Source organism: Nothoprocta perdicaria, unplaced genomic scaffold, assembly GCF_003342845.1.
Source record: "Nothoprocta perdicaria isolate Ctin4 unplaced genomic scaffold, notPer1 scaffold_143, whole genome shotgun sequence".
Taxonomy (NCBI): Eukaryota; Metazoa; Chordata; class Aves; order Tinamiformes; family Tinamidae; genus Nothoprocta; species Nothoprocta perdicaria.
The window spans coordinates 1909285-1934373 of NW_020454572.1; the positions used below are offsets into that span (position 1 = coordinate 1909285).

Here is a 25089-nt window from a genome sequence, read left to right on the forward strand (position 1 = left end):
CCTTAAGAATCCTTACAAAAACACTGCTGCTCCCTCCTGAATGGGTCGCACCTAACGAAGCTACTGGCTACACTCACCCAGAGCCTGACCTCTGCATTTGCAGCCTGCAAGGAAGAGCACAGTTTAGAGGTCAAGAGACTTCTGTAATTTAAAGGTTCTCATTTAGGTCAGTGATACATGGGGGACCGGTAAATACTTTTACTGAGTGCTGTATAGAGGAGAAGGGTGTTTGTGGCTTAACACAAGAGCTGACAACCCAGTCTGGCAGCACCCACGAACGTTTCTTACAAGCTAACATTGCTCCTACCAATACGGTCGTAGATGACTTCCAGTTAGCCAGTTCTGTCCTCCAGCTGCTGTGAAAGCACCCATTTCAGGGCATGAGATACTTTAACGTAGTAGACATTTAAAAGACAAGGTGTGAGAGTCCTGTGCCCTAAGCGACGCGTTTATCATGAAAGACCAAGTTCCTCCAGATCCCATCATTAGCACATGACAGGACACAACTCACCGGGTCTCCTGGGGTGATGTATGAGCATGGCTGGAGCTGGGGCTGTGGACAATAAATACATCAATGACCTTGTGGAGGTGGAAGAGACCTTTTTAATAAACAGAGTTCAAATAAAAAAAAAATCCCTCCGATCTGCCACTCCGAAAAGAGTTCAGGCAACTAGTACAGAAGATGATACTGTATGTGCACAGATGGAGGGAGCAGGGAAAAAAAGAACAAGCTGTCACCAACCTGATGCGTTTCCTCAGTAAATCAGCAGAAACCATCTCAGCAAAACTCTCCAGATAAAATACTGGTGGAGCCATCATAAACAACTCAAATCAATATAAAGAGAAATCCCTACATTGGAAGGCGCTATATTAGAATAACCAGCAAAATACTGAATGCTGCTGGAGCTGCAGCAATAGCAGGGAGACAGATAAAATCTGCCAGTCACTCCTGGGGTCAGGAATGGCCATGTAGTGAGGAAATCACTCAATCCTTTCACAGGCAGTGTGTGTGTCTGTGTGTGTGTGTGCATGTGTGCGTGCTGGAGGGGACGTTGGTGGCAGGGAGGTCAGGCCACAGACGAGATGCTGTTGCAGTGGCAGCCACGGAGGGTGAAGGGCAGCACTCAGGGATGTCAACTCCGTCTTGCTCTGGTGGCTAGTGCAAATAGTCGTCTACTCTGGCGAAGGAGCAGGAGCCCAGGCCCACACGAGCCATGAGCCGCAAGCACTCAGAGGCCTGGCCCAGGGCAAGCATCAGCGGGGGCTGCTTTGGCAGATTCTGAGATTCTGTGGGGGCAAAAAAAAAAAGAGAAATCTGTTTAGAAGAGGCACTTTGGCTGCGTGGCTTCTGATCTGCACAGGAGTCCCTCTATGTCCCACACGTGCACCGAGGAGAGCATCCCTGTCTGGACGCACTGGTACTTGAGGACAGTTATTCCTGAGCAAGGCTGGCTCACACTGCTGCTCGACCACAAACCCCACGCAGGGCTGCCCAACCTCGACATGTCCCCCCAGGGGCCACAGTCTAACGAGGCCCTTGGAAAGAGCTGCTGTGGGGGCCAGAACAAGAGAAAAAGCAACGCAGTCCCTGCTGCCTCAGTGTCCTCAGAAGGAAAATCTTCCACATCTGAGAGAGTAGAGCATGGAGGAAGAAGGAAAGACAGGAGAAACTGGCCCCAAGTACTGAGGGAAAGGTTGTCTATCCATCTCCCACCTACAGAGATCTAGGCCATAATCCAAGGCCCAGAAAACTCACTGCTCACAGCCTCTTTTCAAATTAATTTTTGCTACATACAGGGAGGAAATCCTCAGAGGAGCTAGTCAAGTCCTGTGACTTGTGTGACAGAGAATATCCAGGCACCTCTTCCAGCCACCGTGCAGAAGACCCAGCCATATTCACCACCAGGGAGAGGAACACTCCTCCCCTAGTGCTATCATTTCTGCTCCTTTACTCATACAGAGCACGAGTCTTGACAGGTTTGCTCATGACACTTCCTTCCCCAGAGGACAATCTCTAACGCTCCTTCTTGCACACTCAATATCAAGTGCACAAACCCATCAGGAGAGATGTCATTCGAACAACAGGTTTCTCAGACAGAGAAGCTGTGAAGTGGAGAGTGTTTGGCCAGCCATGGATGGATTGAGCTAAACGGAGCTGGGTAATGTCCTGTGAAGAGCAATGATATGACACAGGCAGGGTCTGGGGGCAGCGTGCAGGGGCTGGGTAGAAAGAAACAATCCCTTTCTTGTAGCCTGGTTATCAAGTTATCTTATTACCAATATGCTCATTTTCCACCAGGGGATTTTCTACAGATGATGATGGCATGAGGGTCAGCCATGACTCAGGAGCTCATTGATTGCAAGAGTAAAACTTCCATTGGGGAAAGCTGCTGCTTTTAGTACACTAGGCTCAAAGTGGGAGAGTCATGTGAAAAGCTGTTTGGCCAAGTAGCATTCTTGTCTAAGGAAAATGGAAGGGCAGGCATGAATAGCCAACTGTGGCAATACATGGAAGCACAACAGACTGCTTCGGCCTGGGTCCAACCATGATATATGAAGGATATGAACCTCATCAAAGGAAAGAGGAGCTGCTGAAACTCCTCTGAAAAGCTGAAGAAAACCACACACAATTGTGTGTGTGGTGTGGAAATTGCTACACACAATTTCCACACAGAGCAGGGTCCACTCAACAGAGAGAAGACGAGAACAGAAAGAACGACACGGCTGGACCATCAGCACAGCACTGGTTTTAACATGGTCTACCAGCAGCAAGGCTCTCTGAGCTCCAACAGGCATACCACATGATGGGAATATGCAGAGCCTATGCTCAACGTGAAGGTGGCCCCTATGTAATATTTAGCTCTGCATGTTCAGGAACAGATCAGAGTGACTGGAATTCATGCCTTTCCCCGCTTCAGAAATCTGCTTCATTTGCAAGCTGCTGCGGTGGAGCATCTGCATTCCGTAACAGAGAGCAGGAAGATACCAAGACAGGGCTCTGCCAAGCCAAGCAACCTGGAAAGGAGCCTTGCTGACACCAGCAAACTGATTCAGCTGGATTCAATGCAAAAAGGAAGAGATGCAGAAAATGCATCTTGGTTTCTTCAGTAAACAGAGAATGAAACTCCTGAGGAGAATCCTTGGAAGCAGCACTAGGGAAGACCCAAGAAAGGGAGCCAAAAAAAGGTCATATCAGGAGCATGCTTTCTGTACAGGCCTCTCTCCAGTCTCACTGCTCTCCTGGCTGATTCAATTCTCAACAACTGAAAGAGAGGCAGAAGCTAAAGACAAATATTTTTGTAATTCTCAAGGGCACGCCTGTCACGGAGCAGCCTCTGAGAGCAGATGTACCCAGTGGGTAGCTCTCACACAGAAGCCAGATCTTACCCAATATAGCACTATTAAGAGCAGCACACACAGGTTCCCTCTGGATTGGGTCCAGCTGTTGACCAACAGGGCAGTTCCAAGGGTCAGAGTAAGCTAACAAGCTAAATGCATCCTGAGAGAGAGAAGAGAAAGGCACAGTAAGGTCACACATGATGGCAAACTTGCAGACAAAAAAGCAGGTCTGTCCGCGGGGCACCTCCTGCAACAACCACCAAGGTGACAGGCGCCTACCTCCTGAAAAGAAATGGCCCAGTTCTTCTTGGGACCAACCCCGGGCCATCAAGAAAGGGGATAAAGGAGGGTGTCATCTCCAACTGGCAGGGGAGGCAGAACGGAAAAGCAGGCAGAGCTTCACCTGGAGAGAAGGGGAGCATGCGGTAGCCCCAAGAAGGCAAGCAGGAGCAGAACTTCCTCTCTCCTGCACTGAGAACTGAGTCTAGAGGCTTCATGTTGACTCAGTTTTGACCTCCGATTCCCCCATAGGCTCCCTTTTACTCTCCAGATGCAGAAGTGGGGGCTACCTAGAGCTCTGCAAGTGAAGCCGTAACTCCAGTCCTGGCTCGAAGGACCGCTGTGATACAACATACAGCTCAGACCTACCTGAAGCATCTTTTTGTGCACTGTGTTCTTTCCATATTCTTTGCAAAGCTGCTCACTCAGCGTCTGCAGCTCCCGTCCAAACTGGATCATTCGCTCCGTGGCAGCATGGTTCCCTCCACAGAGCTGCCTCTGAGGACAGTTGTCTTCTAGAGGAAACACAGCAGAGAATCGTCTCCTGTTCCCCACCATTGCACATTCTGTGCCACGCTGCCCAGTTCTTAGCCATAAATTCCTCCATTTCAGAAGCAGACAGATGCTCCTTAGTCTAATCCTTAGTCTAGAATTATGCAAGTGGAAGGGCTTTTTTGAGTCATGCACCACAAGAGGCAGTAGGCAGATGGGTTGCTTTCAACGGCATCTGTTTGGTACAGGGCAAAAGTGGAACTCAGCTTGTTCAAGAACTGTCTGAAAATTAAGTCTTCGGATTAAATCACGAGAGATGGACCTTCTGGGTCTATTACACTTACATGTGCATAACACAACACACACACACCAAAACCCCTGGTCTGCCAAAGACTCAGAAATCTTTTAGTCCTATATAACACTACTAACAACTTCCCAGTATCGGAGGGCTGCAGGAGCCACTGGAAGTGGAAGACTTCCCACTTGGGAGTGCAGCTGAGGCATCCCCTCTCTGCCAGCTAAAGCACTCACAAGCAGAACACTTATTGCTGACTGTGAATGGACTATACTGTGTTAGGAACATTTTGCAACTGGGAATCAGACAGCATTTCACAGCCCAATCTCAGTGGGTAGAACTGCCAAGACTGCTCTGGCTGCAATTCACGACCAGCACTAAACAAACTCTTGACTTAGGAGCTTTCCTTGCTTATAAGCGTCACCAAAACTCCTCTGAGACCACAAAAAGCCAAATCAGGTTTAAATTCCAAGGACAGATTCACACTCCCTGTGAATTACCCATCTGGACAACTTCATTCACAGGGGTGAGAAAAGAGACTCGAAGGACATGTCTCTTTCCCACACTCAGTCACATGTTTTAATTCTTGATACCGGCTCTTTCTACTACCCTTTACCCCCTTGACTTTCTGTGCAACAGGACAACAGACATCCCGCCTGGCAGGCCCTACCCATGCTGGATTCATCCGTCTGCAGGATCTCTTCGTGTTTGTAGGTGCCATTCATTATTCTGGTGGATGAGTTTTCCAGGACTCCATTTGGGTAATGCTCAGCCTCCATTTCCATCTCACTGTCACTGAGGTAAAAGAAGGAAGGAAAGGCCACATGTATAAATTAAAAAGGGAAGAGATGAAAAGCCCAGATGACAAACAATGCCCTGCAACAGCCAGCAAAACACATTTAAATGACAGTCAGATTACAGAGAACAAAAGAGCCTAACTCGGTGTAGCAAAAATTTTTGCAGAATTCAGAGAGCAGCTTATGAAACAGGTTTCTTTTCTGAAAGTGTCTGTCATGACAGACGCAGAGTGCTCAAAAACTTTCATTTCAGGAAGGAGTCACCCCTGGAGCAGTGAACAGCAGAACAACCAGGATGAAAATCCTGGATGAGGATGCCATGATAAGCCATCAACATTTTCAAAAAGTGCAACACAGAACATACGAGGACTCTAAGTTTCAATGCTCAAGACACTAATCTGTATGAGATTGCTGATTAACCCCCCAAACAGAAATGATAAAATAATCTTGCTGTGACTTGAAGTCCACATTGAAAAACACTCAGCCTTCTGGCAGGCAGTTGGCTGAACCTCAACACGTGGTTCTTACTCAGTTACATGCACTAGGCTTCCTGGAGATCAGGATAGAGAAACTGCAAACTGCTCAGCACAGTACACAAAGGATAAATGCCAGCTGCAATTAGCAGCAATTAGATCCCACTAATTACAAGGATTTCCTCTGCTCTAAAGGGAGCTCACTTCCCTCCACTGCTCCATATACTCCACACTCCAGTAAACGTAGCAGTATCGTGCTCTGCTCTCCTTCGACTGCCTGAAGCTTCCTGGAGAAGACAGGCTTTCTAAACCTCACCTGCTGTCACACGTATGCAACAAATTACCATTGGTTCAGAAGCTCACACCTCAAAGGAATTGAGCATCCAGAGAAGCAGTCCAGGAAAAACACTCAAGAGGCCAACACTCAACGCTCAAGAGGCCCACACTCAACACTCAAAGCCAATAATGGCTTGGCCAGCTCCTTCACCTTCTAAAGGGCTGACGAGCTACCCAGCAGCAGCAACACACCAGCTAATGCAACAGCAACAGGCTCCACAGGAGCCCTCCTGCGCAAACCACCATGTGAGGCACTTATGACATCAATTCAACAGGACAACTTGGTATTTAAACCAAGATCATCCTAAAATTCCTAGTAAGATGAGTCTCCAGAGCCCAAAGCAGAACAGGGAACAAAGATGGACCTGTCTCTGCTTGGGGTAGCTATGTGAAGAGTTACTCATTTTCAGAAAAGCAGGACAGATGCTCTCCTGGCTCCTCAAAAATCAGATTGAGTTGTTTCCCACCCGCTCGTCCACCTCAGGCATTGAATAGGAAAATAAAAAAATACCTGGTTTCTTGGTTACTCGTACTACTGTGCTGCTGAGATTTGGTAGAATCTGTAGAATTGGATTCAGAGTAGTTCACAGATGAGGGGGAAGAGGAAGAGGAAGATGAAGACGATGAACTCAGTGCTGGGTATTTGCTACGACTCTGTTTGCTTTTTGTGGACACGACTCCATTGCTACAGGTTGGACTATCTGCTCCTAGAAGCCAAGAAGGGAAAGGAAAAATGAGACCCGACTGACTACATCACTCTGCTGTGAAGTGAGCAACTGAGCAAGAGAAGAGAGCCCCGAAGGAAGGAAGGAAACAAAGCAAGACTGCAAATCTTAAATGATGATTCTCCCTTATTAAATTTAATGGCATTTACAAAATACACATATTGATATGACAGGAAACCATAATGCATCAGCAACATCCGAGCTTAAGTAAACATCAGAAATTGTTTGTAGATCAGCAGCAGCAGCTCAGACAAACACAGAAATTACTGCTGAAATAGGAAGAATGAATCTCATTATTACAAGCTCTTTTTTTTTTCCCTCATAAACCAAAGTTTTCCTCCATACAATGAAACCACAAACGAAGAAAGCCAGGCCACAAGCAGGACACTAAAAGCCCCACTTCCCAAGCCTTCCACAGCTTATCTTTCATCAGGGATACACTTCATTTACACAACACTGAGCAGTTAATAACAATTCTTTTCAAATCACAAGCTGACCCTCTTCATTTAGGAGTAAAAGACATCACTAAAAGGAGAGTCAGACTTGAAATCTGATTTGTAAGATTGACTGATGGATCTACCCAAGGACCTAGCAAGTCCTGCAAAATGCATCTATCAAGTGAGGGAACTCTCTGCCACAGAACACTTTTGGTAATTACTGCAAGTTTAGTTTGGATTCAAAAGCGATTAGCTACATTTATACGGGCTACTTATTTAGCCCATGTACCAAGACAACTGCAAATCTCTAGGAGCTCAAAGAATATTTTAGGAAAACATAACTAAAGTCTTGCCCTGCTCTCTGGACAAGTACTGGATACTGGACTAGATGATCCAACCTAGTACAGCTGCTCCTCCTGACACATTCAAGTTCATCAGTTGATCCCAGAGTTTTATTTATAGCTCAGGAATTTATTTCTGTTTTTATCGCTGCAAAAGCCACAATACATTCACATAACACACATCATTTTACATATTTTAATGACAGAAGAAAATATGTAGCATGTAAGATCTGCTCCACACAACAAGGAGCTCTCATGCAAGACAACCCCTGAACTTTTTTTGCTCAGTGAGCCAGAACAATGAATCTTCTTTTCAGTCTGAGCTAGCTTGAAGCTCTGCAGACTGGAAGGTCCCTACAGAAAAACAACTCTCTCTTGCAGACCTTAAGCTACAGGAGACAGACTTCCTCTTCCAGGCTTGTTGTTTGGTCTGTGAACCATCAAGCCACATGATGCAGCAGCACTTGCTCTTCCCACCAGGAGACAAACACTTACCAGTGCTATGAACATGTGAGTTGTTTGATCCATGTCTGGGACTTAAACTGGGGGAGCCGGGGTAACTGTCCTGGGATCGGGGGCTGCGGGCACTGAAACAACGTACTTCACTGTCTGTCCCATTCACCATCTCCACAAACTGCCGACACCTGGTTTTATAAGAACAAAGAAAGGAGAAAGGATGCGTGACACCCAGGATGGTCTGCACTGATGTTTCCTTAGTTATTTATCACTCGCAGAAGTCCTATACACAGAACAGCAGTAAAATTTCTTGGCCTTGGAAAATGTTCTTGCATTGTGAGTTCTCCGATAATACTACAGTGGGAAGGAGTTTAGATATTCCCAGATATTCTGATATATGCTAGTCAACACTGACACCCATACTGGGAAAGACATGCAGCAACATCTTTTCAATGCCATGAACACCACTTGAGCAACTGAGTGCTGAGTATCAGCAAAGACAGAGACTGGGAGAGCCGGGACATTTTGGGAATAGCAGGGTCAGTAACACAAGTATCAGCTGTCGTAATACTAGGGGTAAAACACTTCACAGATTGGGAACACAACAGCCATTTTGCAAGGCCACCCTGCCCAGGGTTTGATAATATTTCTGCAGTTGCCCAAACGTTCCCAAGTCTCTACTGCTCTGAACCCAAAAGAATTCTTGATCTGAGATGGATCGAGGGCTTGGCTGGATGGCAGAGCTCAGAGGGTGGTGATAAATGGGGCCGAGTCCAGTCGGAGGCCTGTGGCCAGTGGTGTCCCCGGGGGTCAGTACTGGGCCTGGTGCTGTTCAACTTGTTTATCAATGACCTGGACGAGGGCACTGAGTGCAACCTGAGCGAGTTTGCAGATGATACCAAGCTGGGTGGAGTGGCCGACACTCCGAGGGTTGCGCTGCTATCCAGAGGGATCTGCACAGACTGGAGAGCTGGGCAGAGAGGAACCTCCTGAGGTTCAACAAGGACAAGTGCAGGGTCCTGCACCTGGGCAGGAATAACCCTGGGCACCAGTACAGATTAGGAGTTGACCTGCTGGAGAGCAGCTCCACGGAAAAGGACCTGGGAGTCCTGGTTGACACCAAGTTAACCATGAGGCAGCAGTGCCCTCATGGCCAAGGAGGCCAACGGGCTCCTGGCTGCATCAGGAGGACGTTGCCAGCAGGGCAGGGAGGGGATCCTGATCCTGCCCCTCTGTTCCGCTCTGGGGAGGCCAAACCTGGAGCACTGGGGGCAGCTCTGGGCTCCCCAGGATAAGAGGGACCTGGAGCTTCTAGAGAGGGGCCAGTGCAGGGAGTGACAAAGATGATGAAGCGACTGGAACATCTCTTATATGAGGAGAGACTGGGTGAGTTGGGCCTGATCAGCTTGTTCAGCTTGGAGAAGGCTAAGAGGGGATCTGATTAACATGTATAAGTTCATGAAGGGAGAATGCAGGAATGTAAGCTCTTCTCATTGGTGGCCAGTGACAGGACAAGGGGCAATGGGTATAAGTTGAAACACAGGAAGTTCCGTCTCCAGGTGAGGAAGAACTTCTTTACTATGAGGGTGCCCGAGCCCTGGCCCAGGCTGCCCAGGGAGGTTGTGGAGTCTCCTTCTCTGGAGGTCTTCAAAACCCACCTGGATGCCACCCTGTGCCACATGTTCTAGGTGTGCCTGCTTAAGCAGGCACTAGACTAGGACTAGATGATCTCTAGAGGTCCCTTCCAACCTTGAACATTCTGTGATTCTGTAATTCATGTGATTGCGAACTGGTAGATGGGATTCGTGACAGAAGGTGGTTTTCCTTGTCCCCCAAAGAAAGTTTATTCCCACTGTGCTAATAAGAAACTGCTCCTTCACAGTGTGCTTATGCCTATGTAGGTACTCCAAAATTAGACTGAGCTTTTTGTTTTTGGTTTTTTTTGCTTTTTTTTCAGGTAGAAGACACTAAATCTGCCAACACCAGAGTACCTCCACTATCTCATCAATCTAGAAATGCTGGTGGCTGATAGAAAATAGAGAGGGAGGAGTGAAAAACACAATATCCACAATGACAGGATGACGAAGGCAGGTCCCATTTAGCACTGTGGGGAACTCAGTTATGCTCTGTCCTTACCCTGGCTCAGGAGGCTGGGAAGAGTCATGCTGTGGCTGGGAGAGCTGGGACACACAAGCCCCTTTTCCCTTTATTCTCTATCAGACATAGCCCTTTTCCATAAATTCGGTCTTCTAGGAGCCTCCCCAGCGACTATCAAATGTTCCCGTGTTGCAGGATCTCCACTGGACAAACAAGGGCCACCTGTGAAGGTGCTTCTAGCAGTCGGCAGAGCTGAATTTTCACTCCTCTCCACCTGCCTCGGTGACAAGGACATTGCCTGCATTGCCACAAGCTCTATAACAGGGAGGCAAACTATGTCTTCTCCCACCTGCTTCCAAAGGGATCTCAGCTTAAATTCAGAGCGTGGTTTTCAGCCCGACTGGATGGCTGCCTAGCCCTTCCCTCAACTCCACATTTCAGCATAGGGAATATAAGGCTATTCATACTTACTTTAACATGAAGAGCAGGTTGGGATTGTGTTCTAGGAGGCCAGGATAAAGTTGCTGCGTGGCTTCTATAGCCTCTCCCACTCTGCCAGCTAATACTAGCTTCTGTATTCCTGAAAGCAAAAGGAAAGCTATTGGCACACAGGTCAGACCAACAAGAATGGTCAGAGTAGTCACGAAAAGTTCTCCCACAGCTCCCCACCAACACCTCGCACAAAGGCATGGAGAACTGGGTGACCTCCACGTTTTGTTTATTCTGGATTAAAATGCAGAGAAACATGTGAAATGGGGGGAATCTGATAGTACTCTTGGTGGATCTGGAGGCTTAAGCATGTGACTGCTTCCTTTCTCTGAGCAAAATTTAATTTTACCATCCAAACCGAGCTTCTGTAACTCTCATCATGTCCCAACAGAAATAACCTACCCTGGCCAGCACTGAAGATGTGTCACCTGTAAGCAAACCCCAGGAATCAGGTATTGGCTTAGCTAGAAACAGCTCAACAAGCTGCACATTGCTGGAAGATGCAGGCAGACAGAGCAGAAGCCAAACAGCATCCTGCGTGCTCACCTGAGACAATCGTTTGACAGGACAGAAGACACAAGTGCAAGACATGCAGCCACTCATTCCCATCAGAGGGAAGCTGCTAATCTGCTAATCACAGTCTACTGCTTCATAAATGTATTGAAACTCAAGATGCTTTGCACTTCCCTCTCTGTTTATTCAAGGGTTTCTTACAAACAGTAGGAAGAACCCCCCTGGGAGCTGCTTTGCAAGCAGGGCCCCAGCAACAACAGGTTGCAGCTTTCAAAGACAACACAAACTATGAGAAGTTCAAAGCAGAGTCCTGCAGACCCCATCACCAATCCCCAGGAACAATCTGAAATGACCTGGCCTGGCTCCAGTTTCTCAACTGCTATTTGTTTTTAAACCTCTTACAGCTAAAATCAAAGATATGGCTCTTAAACCAATGTGTATTGCAGAGTATCTTCCATTCCATTCTCTATTTCTTCTCTTTAGTTACACATCAGTTTTCATGTCCTACTGTTTTTGACAGCTTTCTTCTTTGCCATGTTTGGCCACTTTCACGGGCGTCTCTGCCTTTTATATTTTCCTTTATTTTTGTCACCAGTTTTATTCACCAATTTGGAACTGCCTCCAAGAAAACACTTGTGCTGCTATAACGTGTTTATCCTAAAAAGTGAAACTCCCGGGCTCAAAGCTGAGAGGGGTCACAAGTCTTCCAATTAGGGCAGGGAATGGTCAGGTAGTCATTTTCTACAGAACTGAGAAAAAATAACCACGCTGATCAGATAGCTCAGTGTCCTTAAATCTCTAGGCATGCAGGTCATTTCTCAGAGCAGGTAAGGAAAAAAACAAAGAGCAGCTCTTCAGGGAAAGAGAGAGAAGGCAGAAAAGACACAGTGATGACGATGAAAACGCTCACAGGAACCATCCCCAGCCTCTGTTGACCACAGGCAACACCACTAAGCAAGTGTGGGCAGCTTCAGACTTGATTCCTCTCGCAGTCACGGCTTGTCCTTCTGGATCTGCTGTGGTTAAAGTACCAAGAGACCTGAGGATGCTGTGCAGTCAGCGTGCTGCCCTTTGGGAAGAGCTGCCCGAGACACTTACTTTGTCTATTCTTTATTGAGGTCTGCTCTTCCTGGATTGTGGTGTCTGTTACTCGGGCAAAGGCAGCTGCTGTTGAACAGTACCCATGATGAACCAAATAGGAAGAAACCATACTAGAAAACAAGAAAATATGAAGAGAAGAACAGGCATTGGTAAAACACAGTAACCTGACTGGAAAATAATAATAATAATAATAATTTTTAAAAAAGGACAGAAGCTGCAATTTCAGTGACCAAACTCTGCTTAGTTAGGACATAATCAGAGTCCAGACCATGCTCATTTACAAGATGGACAACTGAGAAGGATAGGAAAAACATCCTTATGACAGAGAGTAGATAGCCAACATAAGCAGTATTGGTATAATGATTGCTGCCTAAGTGCTACTTAGAAGAGATCTGCACTGTGTTACTGGCAGGGGCCTGTTCGTAACAGAGATACAGCCCCCGCCGTCCTGTACAAATTCCCAAATCCCAAATTCCTCAGAGAAGTGCATGGTTTTCAGGTAGATCTGAAAAAAAGGTTTCTGGTCTTCAATGTCTGTCATCACTTGTTTTGTCAGCAATTATTTATTGGTAACTGGATCTCCTTATGAATTCAACATACTCACAAACACTTCCATCTGCTCCTTTATAAGGAGTGGACTGTTAGCATTGCTTTTACAACCTTGAATTCATTTTTACGGTGTGTTTCTAAAAATACTAAGTGGATGGGGAGAAAGGAAAAAGTGCTATCACTGTCGGAAAATTAACACAACAAAACATCTTTCTGGACAACCAATTTCTGCAGCATTTCGTTCTGTCTCTTCTCAGGATATGTCAGTTAAATACTAATGCTAACTGGGCTTCAATGAAACCTAAAACCCCAGCATTTCAAAGCTTCTCATGACAAATCATTTGGTCATTATAACACAGAAAAGAGGCATTTCCAAGTCTGCAACAACTTCCCGGTGTTTAACACGGTGAGCAGATCTCTGACTCGTAAACCTTCTCCACCATCAGTGGAGAAGTGCTTCGGGTCGCAAGCTGCACAAGCCAGGCCCTTTGCACGCCTTCTTGCTGCAAGACGCATCCACACACATGCAGTGGAGCAGAGACTCACTGTTTGATGGATTAAATGCTCTACAAAGCCACCCGAGTACCTGCCTGTGCTCCTTCTGTCCCTGCTATCACGGGGAAAAAAAAAACCCCAACCCCTCTGTGTTGGTACAGAACAATATAATAAGTGGTCACTAAGAGTCAAGATTTTCAGCAATGACTTAGCAGGTTGACAGCTACTTACTATAGCAGAATGCTGCACACTCTCTATGCGGGAGCATTTTTGCATCCGAGGGCACCTCTCCTGAGTTCTGGGGGGACGGTACTGCTTCCCAGGGTGGGCTATGTGACATGTTCATGCAAGGCCAGATCTCCTGCATTACCAGCAATAAGGCTCCATGCAGTTCCCTCTGCCGCAAGCAACCCTACTCGCTGATCTCAAGGTCTACATGACTCCTGTTTGGACTCTTCAGGGAAAAGATTAGGGATCTTTCAAGACTTTAATAACACCCAAAGAAAACCAGCTGCCTATTTTTCTCCCTTTCAAGGTTGCAAGCCTCTCCTGTGATGCAATATGAGGAGCACAACACAGATCAAAAATTCTGCTACACTAATTCTTGCTTTACCATCCTCCCTATATTAAGTTTTCCCTAGAGGCAGCTTCTCTAAAATTAAGCCTTTCAGGATTTGTCAGGGTGGAAAATCTTGGAAGGGAACGTGAGTCTGCCCATGATGCTTAATTGCATCCAGGAGATACAAAACCAGGAGATGCAACCAAGCCTACCAAAGCTACAGGAACAACAGTATCGGCCCAAGAGCTACCAAGATGAAACAGCCGCACTGCTAACAGGAGGCAGGAGCTGCTATAAAGCTGCTTAAAGCTGCCTAAGACGACGAAGATGGAAAATGTGATGCTGATTTTTAAAAAGAGTCCCCAAGGGGGCATGAAGAGCCCTAGATGAGAGACCACAACTCCACCCCGCAGTCCAGCAGCCACATAGGGAGAAGCAATTCTGAAACAAAGCAGTGAGCAAACACGGGTAAAAGGATGCCCGTGCAGCAGCGGGTGAAATTCTTGAGGGGTTGCAGGAAACCAAATATAGATTGGCCTGGGGCAGACCACTTGCTTGGCCAAAGGCTTTACCCAGAACGCTGCAGCAAAGGCTCTCAAATAAACTGTGCTATGATGTGATAAGATGGAAGGTCTCAGCACTGCTAAACATTCCGTTAAACAACAGAATGACCCAAAAAAAGGGTCTGTTCTACGAGGAGAGGGAAAACACTGGAATCCCACAGGAACTTGTGACATATTCATAAAATAGACCTAGAGGGCCCAGTGCTCTGACCCGGTAAAGGTGGGCTTATGTTCCAAAATGCAGGGTGCATATTTTTTCCTGAATAACATGCTTTTCGTGCCCTAAGAACTAAGTGTTTACTAATCTGCCCAGTCTCTTTTTGAATTTGTGCAGCTTTCATGGTAGTGGGTAGCAGAAATCTTGGAACTTTAATTACTACGTTAAAAAAAGCAAAAAACTTTATTTTGAACTTGCCACCTTGTTCACTGCATTAGATGCCCTTTAGTCCTTGCACTAGGAAAGACAGTGTGTTTCCTTTGTCCTCTTCTCAAGGCTTTTGACGGATCTCTGCTTACCCCTCAAACCACCCCAACGCTGTGGGTCAGGCTGAGGGACAGCCTGACAACCCTTCCATACCTTTGCAAATCCGTTTTTTTTTCCACATTTTTTTTTTTCAGTTCTACTAGATACTTTTGGTAGAGAACCAAAACATCACACAGCATTCACACAAGATGGGTTCTGTCCTCTATTTTTCCCCTAATAAATCCTAGCATTTGTGGGGTTTTTTTCTGCTTGCTACCAAACAATGAGCTGATATTTGTGATTCCTCATACCCCAAAGCTCTCGCTCTTGAAGGGTCATAGTTCTGAGTCCATCATCCAGCCATCTGTAAGGTCAGAGCAGAGCCCACGCACGTGCACCGAGTGCGGTCATCATCTGTGCTCAATCTCCCCTGCCGTCTTTCCGCCTGCTCAGGCACCGCTGCAAGGTCAACCCCATCGGTCTTCTCCACCACCTTTCACTTTGCCGTGCTCAGCAGCTCAGTATCCCCAACACACTGTGTTAGTTCACTGTTCAACACCTCCTCCATGCCATCTCTGAACGTGCCCAGCGGCACAGAGCCCAGCACACCGCCGAGCAGAACTCCGCTCCGAGGATCTCTCGTCCCTCCTGAACAACTCTTTGTCTGCATCAGGATAGCTCCCACCAACCTCCACGCCAAGGGACCATCCCAAAAGACTTCGGGACTTTGCAGGCTGGCCGGCTCCTCTTCATAAAAGCCACATCCTGCTTCTCCACCTACTCTCAGCAGCATCCCTTACACACACATCCACGACAGACATCGAGGTTCTCTCAGCCCTTTGCTCCCTGCTTCTCTTCTGAAAGCCTCTGTGACACACACACACCACCTTCTCCTCCCCAGAAAGAAATTTCATTCCACAGAAAGAAGCTCATTTATTTTCTCCCTGAGACCCAGTAAGATCCTGGGTAAATCCCAGCTGGTCCCTTTCTCTTTTTCACTCCACTTATTTCTTCCAGCACTTACTCAACAGACGTTTCAATCCCAGACACATCCACTGCTAAGTCCCTCACAAAGAAAGGCCAGCAGGACAACTTGCCTTTTTTCTGCCCCACCAAACACACAGGCAAACAATCCATTTAGTTTCTCTGTTGTTCTCTGTTGTGGCCTTACCTTCCTTAAGGGCCTCTTTTTATACTTCAATTCTCTACTGGCCATACAGACTTGCTGGCAGGCCCCAAGCTCCTGATTTGCTTGAAAACAGATGCTAGTATTAGATGTTCTTCAAAGTCTTTCTTGGCCAGACTAATTATCTGCAGATGAGTAATACAAGGCTGGCAGAAAACAAAAACGGTCACATGTATCTAATCTTCACTGCATCTAAGTCTCCTGGATGAGAAAGTGACCAGTACCACGTGTTTATGGAAAGAATATGGTTAAATAAATAAAGAAAAAAGTTATCTGTGGTAATTAAATAGCAGCAATCAGCAGTTCTGTGACTTGATACAGAGTAATCCTATCAATTGGAAGGGTTTAAAATATAACTATGGAATAGCCTTCATGAATTAATGTGAATGATTCAATGTTTATCTTTTAAAATTCACTTATACTTGGATCATTTTATTCTTTTTCTTTCTTTTTCTTTCTTTCTTTTTCTGGAGGAGGTGTCTGCTCTCAGATTCCTGGGTTTTGAGAAACCGTGAATAACCACTCTCTGCTCCCACGCTTCGGAGCGCAAGTAACTGAGAAGGAACCACTGCCCATTGCCCTCCATTACCTGTTCCAAGCTGGGGAACCTTAGTCCACATTGTGTCTTTTCAGAGAGACACTCCTGGCCTCTGATAATTCCTGTCTGAACCTACTGTACTTCCTCTCCAACCTTTCTGCAATGGGATGCCCAGAGATGCATTCAGGATTTAGAAATGTAGGAAGTGGCACAATTGTGTTTCCACTTTGACTTGGTCTGTGAGCCTCTGACTTAGGCTATTCTTTGTTCGCTCGTTTCCGTATCCAACTACCTTTGGTCATGACTTTTTGCAATAATACTTTTTTTTTTAGTTTGCTCTCCATTCCCCTTTCCCAATGCATTTATCCCAGTGCATTATCAGACTGTGTGGTCTCCCATTCCTGTAAGATTTTGTGCAGTCATTGGTTGAAGCTTCTCCCATATCCTTTAAAGTTATATATAGTAGTCACCTACACAGAAAAGACAATTAAATAGCAGAATAGGCTAAAGCAATGCATACTACATTTAAGCAAAATGCACCAATTGGTGGTTTTCTGCCCTAAGAAATTCTAAATACACATGAGGAAGAAAAAAAGAAAAGCACAGAAAGCCTAACAGAGCAAAAGCAGCTGGGGAGCAATGCAGTGACTTACTTCTGCAGCATGGCTTGCCACTCGCCTAGTCTGTCTCCTATGGGAAACCGCTTAATGGTGCTTTGGATCTTTGCTCGCCACTCCCTCATGTAGTCCTCAATGTCAAACACAAAGGGCTGCTGCCCAAAGTTGGCATCGACTATCTCTCCTGGAGTCTGCAGACCCACTGTGGGGTAGAGATTCGACTGTGAAAAAGAAAAAAAAAAGAATTTACATTAATTCTCAGCTTTCTCTTTTCTGGTTTCAGTTATGTGGCTTAGTAGGACAAAAGAGCTATTCTCTAAACGGAAACAAGTGATAGAAAAAATCAGGCATCAGTCCTCACAGAGGTAATTCTCAGGGCAGGCAGCCCATGATGGATCACACAGTTATTAAAATTTACTGCATAAAATGAGAACAATGGGCTAAATCCCCTGCTACACTGCGATCTGGGTCACAGATGCTGCCTGTGGCATGTCCACCTTCTGGTTTATTTCCCTGCTATTCCTGTAAAAGTTCAACAGCCAGTTAACAAAAGTAATAATAATAATAATAATAATAATAATAATAATAATAATAATAATAATAATAATATAAAAAACATGGGACCATGACTTCAATCATCAGGTCTATGTGTTCTCCACTGCCTCAGCTGAGCTCTCTTACTTCTTGACAGGAAGCTGCTATCAGAACATTATACAGCTCTGATAAGAAGGGAATGGAGACTAGTAGAGCTGCAAGCTTAGGCCTTTGATGATCCCAAGACAGCAAGTCATCCACTGATAACTGAATTTCCTTTTTGTTTAAGACCACTCTTATGGATACAGCTTGAAGCTCTGAACTTCCCTGAAACGCGGGGAAAGCAGAAAGGTTATCAGCGTGAAAATATCGCTGTAATTCTGCCAATAATTCAGCTTGCAAGAAGATGACCTGACTAAAAATAGTCCGTCAAAATCTGCAGTTTCATTGAATTCGGGCTATTCTAAAGAGCAAGCACATGGATACAAGCTGAAGCTTTGAGGGTTCCCTGTCCCCTGATGTGGCAGAAAGGGCCCTAGGAAAGGTCCAGAGTCGCCAGGCTTTCTCTCGGGAAACCTCTTTCAACAGCATCTTCCAAAAGTCACCTAACTTTGGTACAGCGCACCTCACTTTTCTGTTTGCCGTGCAAGCACACTTCACAAGCACACATCCTCTTATCCACACCGTCTGCCGATTACTGCTGGGCTCGAGAGGAAGCCTCTTCCCTGCCACCGAGGAGTTCCTTGGTGTTGGGTTTTCCTGCTTTGCTCTAAAGTAAGCACTGAAGACTGTTACAAACTGGTACAAACAAGACACTGGGCGAAGCACACTGATGAATCTAGTGAAATGAAACCTGGAAGATGCTGGCTGAGCTGTCCTGCTCACGGCTGCACCCCTGCCAGTCGTGCAAACTTTCTTAACCACATTCTCCACCACTGCAGAGACCTGAGGAAATGCAATTAAACTCCACTTGGGACATCCCTGAGTTGTGTGGTTTACTATTTACTGATGGTGTTAAGATTGTTATGAGGTGAGAAATAGCAGGATTAGCAAAAATGGAGACAGAATGTCAAGGGAAATGGTTATTCTTCCCTGCCTGGCACTTGTGTGGCTGCTACTGAAACCCTGTGCCCAGTTTTGCCCCTCCTGCTCCTGAGCGCTGGGAGACCTAACACAAGATTCATAAACAGGTCTGGTCCAGCAGAGGTGTCCTGAGATGATCAGAGGCCTGCGGCACACGGTGCACAAGAAGAGGCTGAGGGAACCGTGTTTGTTTGGCCTGGAGAGGAGCAGGCAAAATGGGAAACCTCACTGAAGTGCCGCACTACCCAGAGAGAGGCTGTAAAAGGGCAGCGACGGATGTTCAATGAAAGCAAACCAAGGGTTTAAGTTGCAATCTGAGAAATTGCGATGGGATGTTAGGAAGATAGTCATTGTGTGGGTGGGTAAGGACTTGAGCAGTTTCTCAGAGAGGCTGTGGCATGTCTATCCTAGAAGATTTTCAAAACTCAGCTCAATAAGGTCCTAAAGAAACCACTCTAGCTTTGCAATTAGCCTATCTCCCAGCAGATCATTAGACTACACGATCTCCAAAGACTGATAATCTGAGAATCAAGGCTTTATGGAATAATAATAACGATAATAATAAAGTAATCATCTATCCCTATAAACAGGCTACCACGATCAAGGGGAAAATTCTCATTTTGAGAAAACCACAACACAACTGCTAAGCAGTTCCTTCCAGTCCAGGATTTCATACAGATACTCCGATACCACTGCACATTAGTTCCTTCTTCTTTCCGCCTCCACTTTAGAAGTGTATGGCTGGTCCTACGTATATCTGGAATCTCAAATATCAAAGGAAAAAATGAATCTACAAATGCAGGCTGGGACATGGACTAGTAAAACAGGATAACTACATTGCTGCTGTGCCTGCAGAACTCTTCCTCTTATATTTTCCAGCCCAGGGAGCTGGTGGGTTAGTCAGTTGTGTAAAGAAAACATGCATGACAAATGAGAAGCTACCAAAAGGTAACATCATATCTCTGGTTAGGCTCTCTTCTTTGGGTGACAGGTGACAAAACAGAAATATTCCTAATGAGGAATCATATCTTTTCCACTAGCCGTACCTCAGACTTCCTAACTGTTTGGTATTATGAACACAGAAACTTCCACAGCCATGAACGAGACCATGAAAACACTGAGGTGCTGAAGGCAAAACCCCGAGCCCCAAGGTACCACCTGTTTTGCAGACACTTCCCAGCCTGGTCATCCTTGCAGGGAGGATGTCCACCCCAACTAGTCTCGCTCAGCTCAGCTCAGGGTTGGAGTTCCGTTTTGCACACAGGGCACACGTTCTGCTTAGCAAGGTCAGCAGCTACACAAACCCCCGTCGCCTTGCCACATGCAAGGAGACACCTAGGACCTGGGAGCTGAGGATTCTCCAGGCAAGCTCCTCACACATGTTCACGGCAACTTCAGAACCACCCCTTCCCTTCGATGATGATGGCCATTCCTCATATCCTCCTGGTTCCTTTTGCCTTTTTTTTTTTCATTTAACTGCCTCCTCCCTTCAGCGTCCTGGAAGCCCGGTCTGGCCTCTTTGACATTCTTTTTTTCAGATTTCCTACTCTCCTCACACTTGTTTTAGCAAAAAGCCAGGAGCCATAAACCTGAAATGGCCTTGCACAAAGGAGCGAGGTCAACAGGTAAATTTAACATGACATGTTTATTTAACTGCTTGCAGACAGAAGTGAATATCCCACAAAGAGAGTTTTGCCCTCTTTGTGGGATAGTCACTTCTATCTGAAAGTAGTTATTTCTCTACTAAGTTCAGCCTGTGATAAGCTGAAATGCAATTTTTTTCAATCAATGTAAATAAATTCATATAAATTTAAGCAGCTTTCAGAGCGAACTGAAGACGTGAACAAGCTGAAACAAGTACATTTCATTGAGTGTCAGAATTATCACAAGGAAATGAGGTTTTCAATGCACACTGTCCATTTCAGCTGCCTATTGGAAACGCACGTAGGGCAGCTCAGATCAGAGAACCTGAAGGTCATTACACAGGTTATTCGGGGAGGAGCACTGCTCCCATCCCCATTCGCAGTCAAGTTTTAGACTCATGCATACCTTCTGCATGGCAATCGTTCTCTCTTCTTCACCTTGAAGTGAACTGATACTGCGTTTCAGTCTAAATCACAATGCTATAATAAAAGTATTACTTACTTTTGCTTACTAAAAGTTTTATCCACTTCCAGTTCCCTACTACATCAAGACCTTATGATATCTAACTAGAATCTTTAGAATTAAACCAAAAGACTAACCTGGGGTTGAGGCCCCCCTCTCTAAAATGAGCAGTGTCCTTAACTGTCTTGAAGAAAACCAAGATAGAGGAAGTGAGTGACACAGGAGCTTACAACAGGGAGGGAAAAATGAAATAACTCAAGGGAAGGATATCTGAAAAGGAAGAGGAGAATGACAGAAATTAGTGGCAGGCATCCTTAGGATGAAGCTGTTAGCAGAGCAACCGAGCCACCTGGAGAGGACTACCTCAAGTTCAGGAGGCCACAGCTGGCATCCAAAGCTAGGGGATGGAATGACCCTGCTAAGTCTCTCGCCCTCCTCCTGGACACCACTTATCTCATGGTGTGCAGTTCTCCACAGCAAATCTATGGGACATTCACACTTCTCTTTTCCAGCTCAGAGGGAAAAAATAACAAAACAGCATGATGGATTTGTTGCTGCTGTAAAATGCAGCAGCAAAATTCCAACGGGAAAACGAAAACACTAGTGTAAACTGCATACCTCTATATATTTGAATAGAACACGTGGCAAGATCTTCCTCCTGTTCAACATTAAAACTTAATGTCCTCCCTGTAGGACACATGCATGAACAAATATCGCATCCTGCAAAGATTATCTGGTGAGACCTAGAAATGGAAGGATAAGGGGAGGCTCTAGACTCCAAGGCCTTTAATCCAACCTCAGCAGCACGGGCAGACCTTGCTACTGCAACGCCCTTCTGTGGGTTCTGTTCCAGTGAATCTTCCTCAAACTATTTATAGCAGAGACTTAACATTGCTTGAACGGCCTGCAAGGGGACATGACGTTTACACATTGGTCACTGTGTAACCTTGGGTGAAGAAACAAAGGACAGATAATCTCTATCCAGAGTAAAAAGGAAGAGCAATAAACAGAGGGGGTGTAGTGCAGACATCTCATCCTGCGATCTCCTGTGGCAGATGAGAGGCTGCCACAAGACTTTCCACCACAAGGTCGGCACTGATGAACTCTCTGTTATTCTACTTCATTTGGACCAAGTGAATAAAATATTATGAAATTGAAGTAACCCCCAGAAATAGAACATTGGATGCAATATCAAAAGCCAACAAGGATGTTTTCCCTTGAATTTCTAGGAACCATAATGGTCTCAAAGTCAGAAGTTACGGGGATACTAAGAGGACTTGCCTTGGAGCCAAAGACCAAAATGGTCTGCCGGGAAGTACCTGCTTTATCAGCTTTAACACTTTAAATATATTCTGTCCTTTCCACGACATCGGAGCTGTTCCAAGTACAGCCTAATCTGTGAAATGAGCAGTTCCACACTGCTTGAACTCTGAAGCAACACCCGACAGAGGGGAGCCCTTCACAGAGCAGCAGAGACCGCCTGAAGTTACAGAAGGGGCTTCTCTCTGCAAAGACTAAGTAACTGGACCTCCTTTGGGAGAGACACCAAGTGGGCTACGGCACAGGTCTCTAAAGCCATAAATTACATGGGGAAGTGAACAGTGTTATTCATTAGTTCTCACAGCACACAAACTACAGGCAACAAATAACATATACACAGGAGGCGTAAAACAAGGAAGAGCAAGTATTTTCCACACAGCAAAGGTGGCAGTCAAGAAATTTGATGCCTGTGGAAGCCAAAAGCATAAACCTGTTATGAAGACTGTGCAAAGCTTCAGCTCTGCACAGGAAATTCATTTGGGGTTCTTCACAGGCAGGAGTGCGGCCCGGGGGCCAAGGAGTTCTGTGTGCCACTGGACTCCGTGGACTGCTAAATATTTAAACCATTTCCATCTTCTTTTCTGGAATACCTGCTCCTGCTATAGGATCCTTGGTCTAGGCAGGGCTTTGGTCTGAGAAGGGCCTTTCCCCCTCATCCACTTGCTACTGCTGAGAAAGCCAGGCTCTTCTGAGAACACTGTAAAACCTCCTGGTAAAACCTCAGTCGGTTCACCTGCGCTCTGGAGGAATTCAGCCGTGGCTGGGGAGTCAGAGAACAACCATCAACCCTGAACAGATGCGGAACACATTGCTGTAGCGATTCCATGAGCTGCTGACTGTTCACGGCAGGAGTCCAGCCAGAAACCACTCATGGCCAGCCAAGCCCAAGCCTCTTCCAAGGAAATACCCTTCCCTAACAAGCTCGGAAAAGGAAGGCCTCCATTGCTGCAAAATTTGGACCAGAGAGGAAGGAGGAGATGTAAACATCTGAGGCATTTTTGTGCTTTCTGCTGCAGGAGACGAGCGGCCGGCTGCTGGAGCAGTGAGCGCTCCCGTCCCGCGTTCCCCCCGCCAAGGCTGTGCTCGGAGATAGCGACCTGAAACCACGTGTCAATCCGTGCCTTGATTCCCGGAAAACTCCTGCTGCTGGCGAGGGAGGACGGGAGGCCGTGAGCAGCCTGTATACCTAGCTGTAGAATCACGACATTTCAGGGAAAAAAAAGCACGCTTACATCCATAAAATTCATTTTAACAGGGCATCAGACAAAATATAGCACACCCCCAAACTCTTCCCCCTCCCTTGTATTTGCTTCCTTAGTTAAAATACTGAAAATAGGTGTACTTACAGGGAGGTCTGTAAAGGCTATACCTGTGGGGGGAAAAATATTAGAATTAAAAAGACAAAGGATTTTTTCCCTACTTGGCTACAAAAAGTCAGTACATTTTCACCACATGAGCTCTGACCGTGCATTTAACCATCTCTTATATTTATAAGCAGCTTCCCTCCCCAACCCGCTCCTCTGCAAGGATTTGCATCTGGGGGAAAAAAAAAAAATTCATGGAAAAGACTGAATTTCTCAGCTATCTCTCCTAATATTCTGAGCTTACAGAAAGTAGCTCCTCTTTCTTTGCTTCTCTCCCTGTTCCCGAAGTCAATTTTGAAGATTCACTTTGGTTTCAGAAAGAGAACTCCTATAACGTTGTTGTCATTTGGTCTACAACTACTTCTTCTTACCGACCAGAAAAACAGTATGAACATTAAATATTTTCCATTACTACTGAGAGTTGGTCTTGCAGCAAGACCAAGCTGCAGCTTGAAACGCCTTCTGAGAAATAATGTGCAAAGAACACCTTCCTCCTCAGTTATGCTCTAACAAATATAAGAAATGGGAAAAAGCAGCGTACGCTTTTGCTTTTTTTTAATTTTCATTTGATACAGCAGGGAAGAGATATCACGTACATAGAGGCAGATGCCTAAAGTTGATAAAAAAAAATTGCAGCCAGAGGTGCCAGAAAACACTTCGAGCTGCCAATATAACCATGCACTTAGGGGGAGTTTGCAGAACCCTCCCAGGAGCCCGAGGGCACCGCCTGACCTGTGAGGCTTTTCATTCCACTTAGACGTGAGCTGCCTCTGACAGGAGGGTGCCCTGCCTCCCTGCTCCATGGTGTGTGTCCTGCCATGCGCCTGATGTTGAATCCAGCAGTTGGGGGCGAGACAGATGGCCTACCTCACCCCAAGGCAGCCCCAAGGAAAGGGACCAGCAGTAACAGCTGCCTTCAGCAAGATCTAGTGCCACTAAACTAAGCCACTCTGGACACAAAGGCTCAACAACTAACAATAAATCACAGAATCACAGAATGCTTGAGGTTGGAAAGGGCCTCTGGCCATCTTCGAGACCAGCCCAGCCTGCACTAGCACAGGTCACCTAGAGCACATTGCACAGGTAAGAAAGACTGGATCCCCGCCTAAGAAAGAAAGGGTAACAGAGACTGGGGTGGATCAGACGTTTGCGCCTTGTTGTAGAGGTGTAAAATGGCAGCAGCCCCCAAAGGGCACTAAAGGCCACCCCCAAAGGGCAGTAAATGCCACCGACAGCCGCAGAGCAACCCCCACCTCTGAGTCACTCTCATGGCCTGCTCTGAGGAAACGGTTGCAACGCACTCTTCACCTTACCAGGTTAAGCCCAAGCAAAGTTTCAAATCACTGTTTTGGGAATCCCGGTCCCACACACACGTTCTGCTCAATTCCTCCTGCCGCGGGCAGGGGCAGGCTGCTGTCCACACCAACATAACCACCTTTGCACCTCGCCCTGGAATCCACTTTGTGCCACGGTGAGATGCGCGCCAGCCTGCACAGAAGCAAGAGCGTGTAACACTCCTTGATGTTGAGACCTGTTGAGCAC

At 46.2% G+C, this 25089-nt stretch overlaps 1 protein-coding gene across 2 annotated transcripts in view; it reads right to left on the bottom strand.

Moving 5' to 3' along the window:
- Positions 1–513: 513 nt before the first annotated feature.
- Positions 514–25089, bottom strand: part of RANBP10 (RAN binding protein 10) — a 52614-nt gene continuing 28038 nt past the window's right edge. Inside the window, exons 5-14 of one of the 2 annotated variants that reach the window (XM_026034422.1) lie at positions 23530–23552; positions 17177–17361; positions 12168–12280; positions 10539–10647; positions 8010–8158; positions 6523–6718; positions 5076–5200; positions 3988–4133; positions 3388–3499; positions 514–1287 (exon numbers count right to left, since the gene is read on the bottom strand). In XM_026034422.1, coding sequence (XP_025890207.1) covers positions 1157–1287; positions 3388–3499; positions 3988–4133; positions 5076–5200; positions 6523–6718; positions 8010–8158; positions 10539–10647; positions 12168–12280; positions 17177–17361; positions 23530–23552 — 1289 coding nt within the window. In that variant the 3' untranslated portion in view covers positions 514–1156. The remainder of the gene's footprint in view (positions 1288–3387; positions 3500–3987; positions 4134–5075; positions 5201–6522; positions 6719–8009; positions 8159–10538; positions 10648–12167; positions 12281–17176; positions 17362–23529; positions 23553–25089) is intronic. The other variant, XM_026034423.1, reaches the window with a different exon arrangement.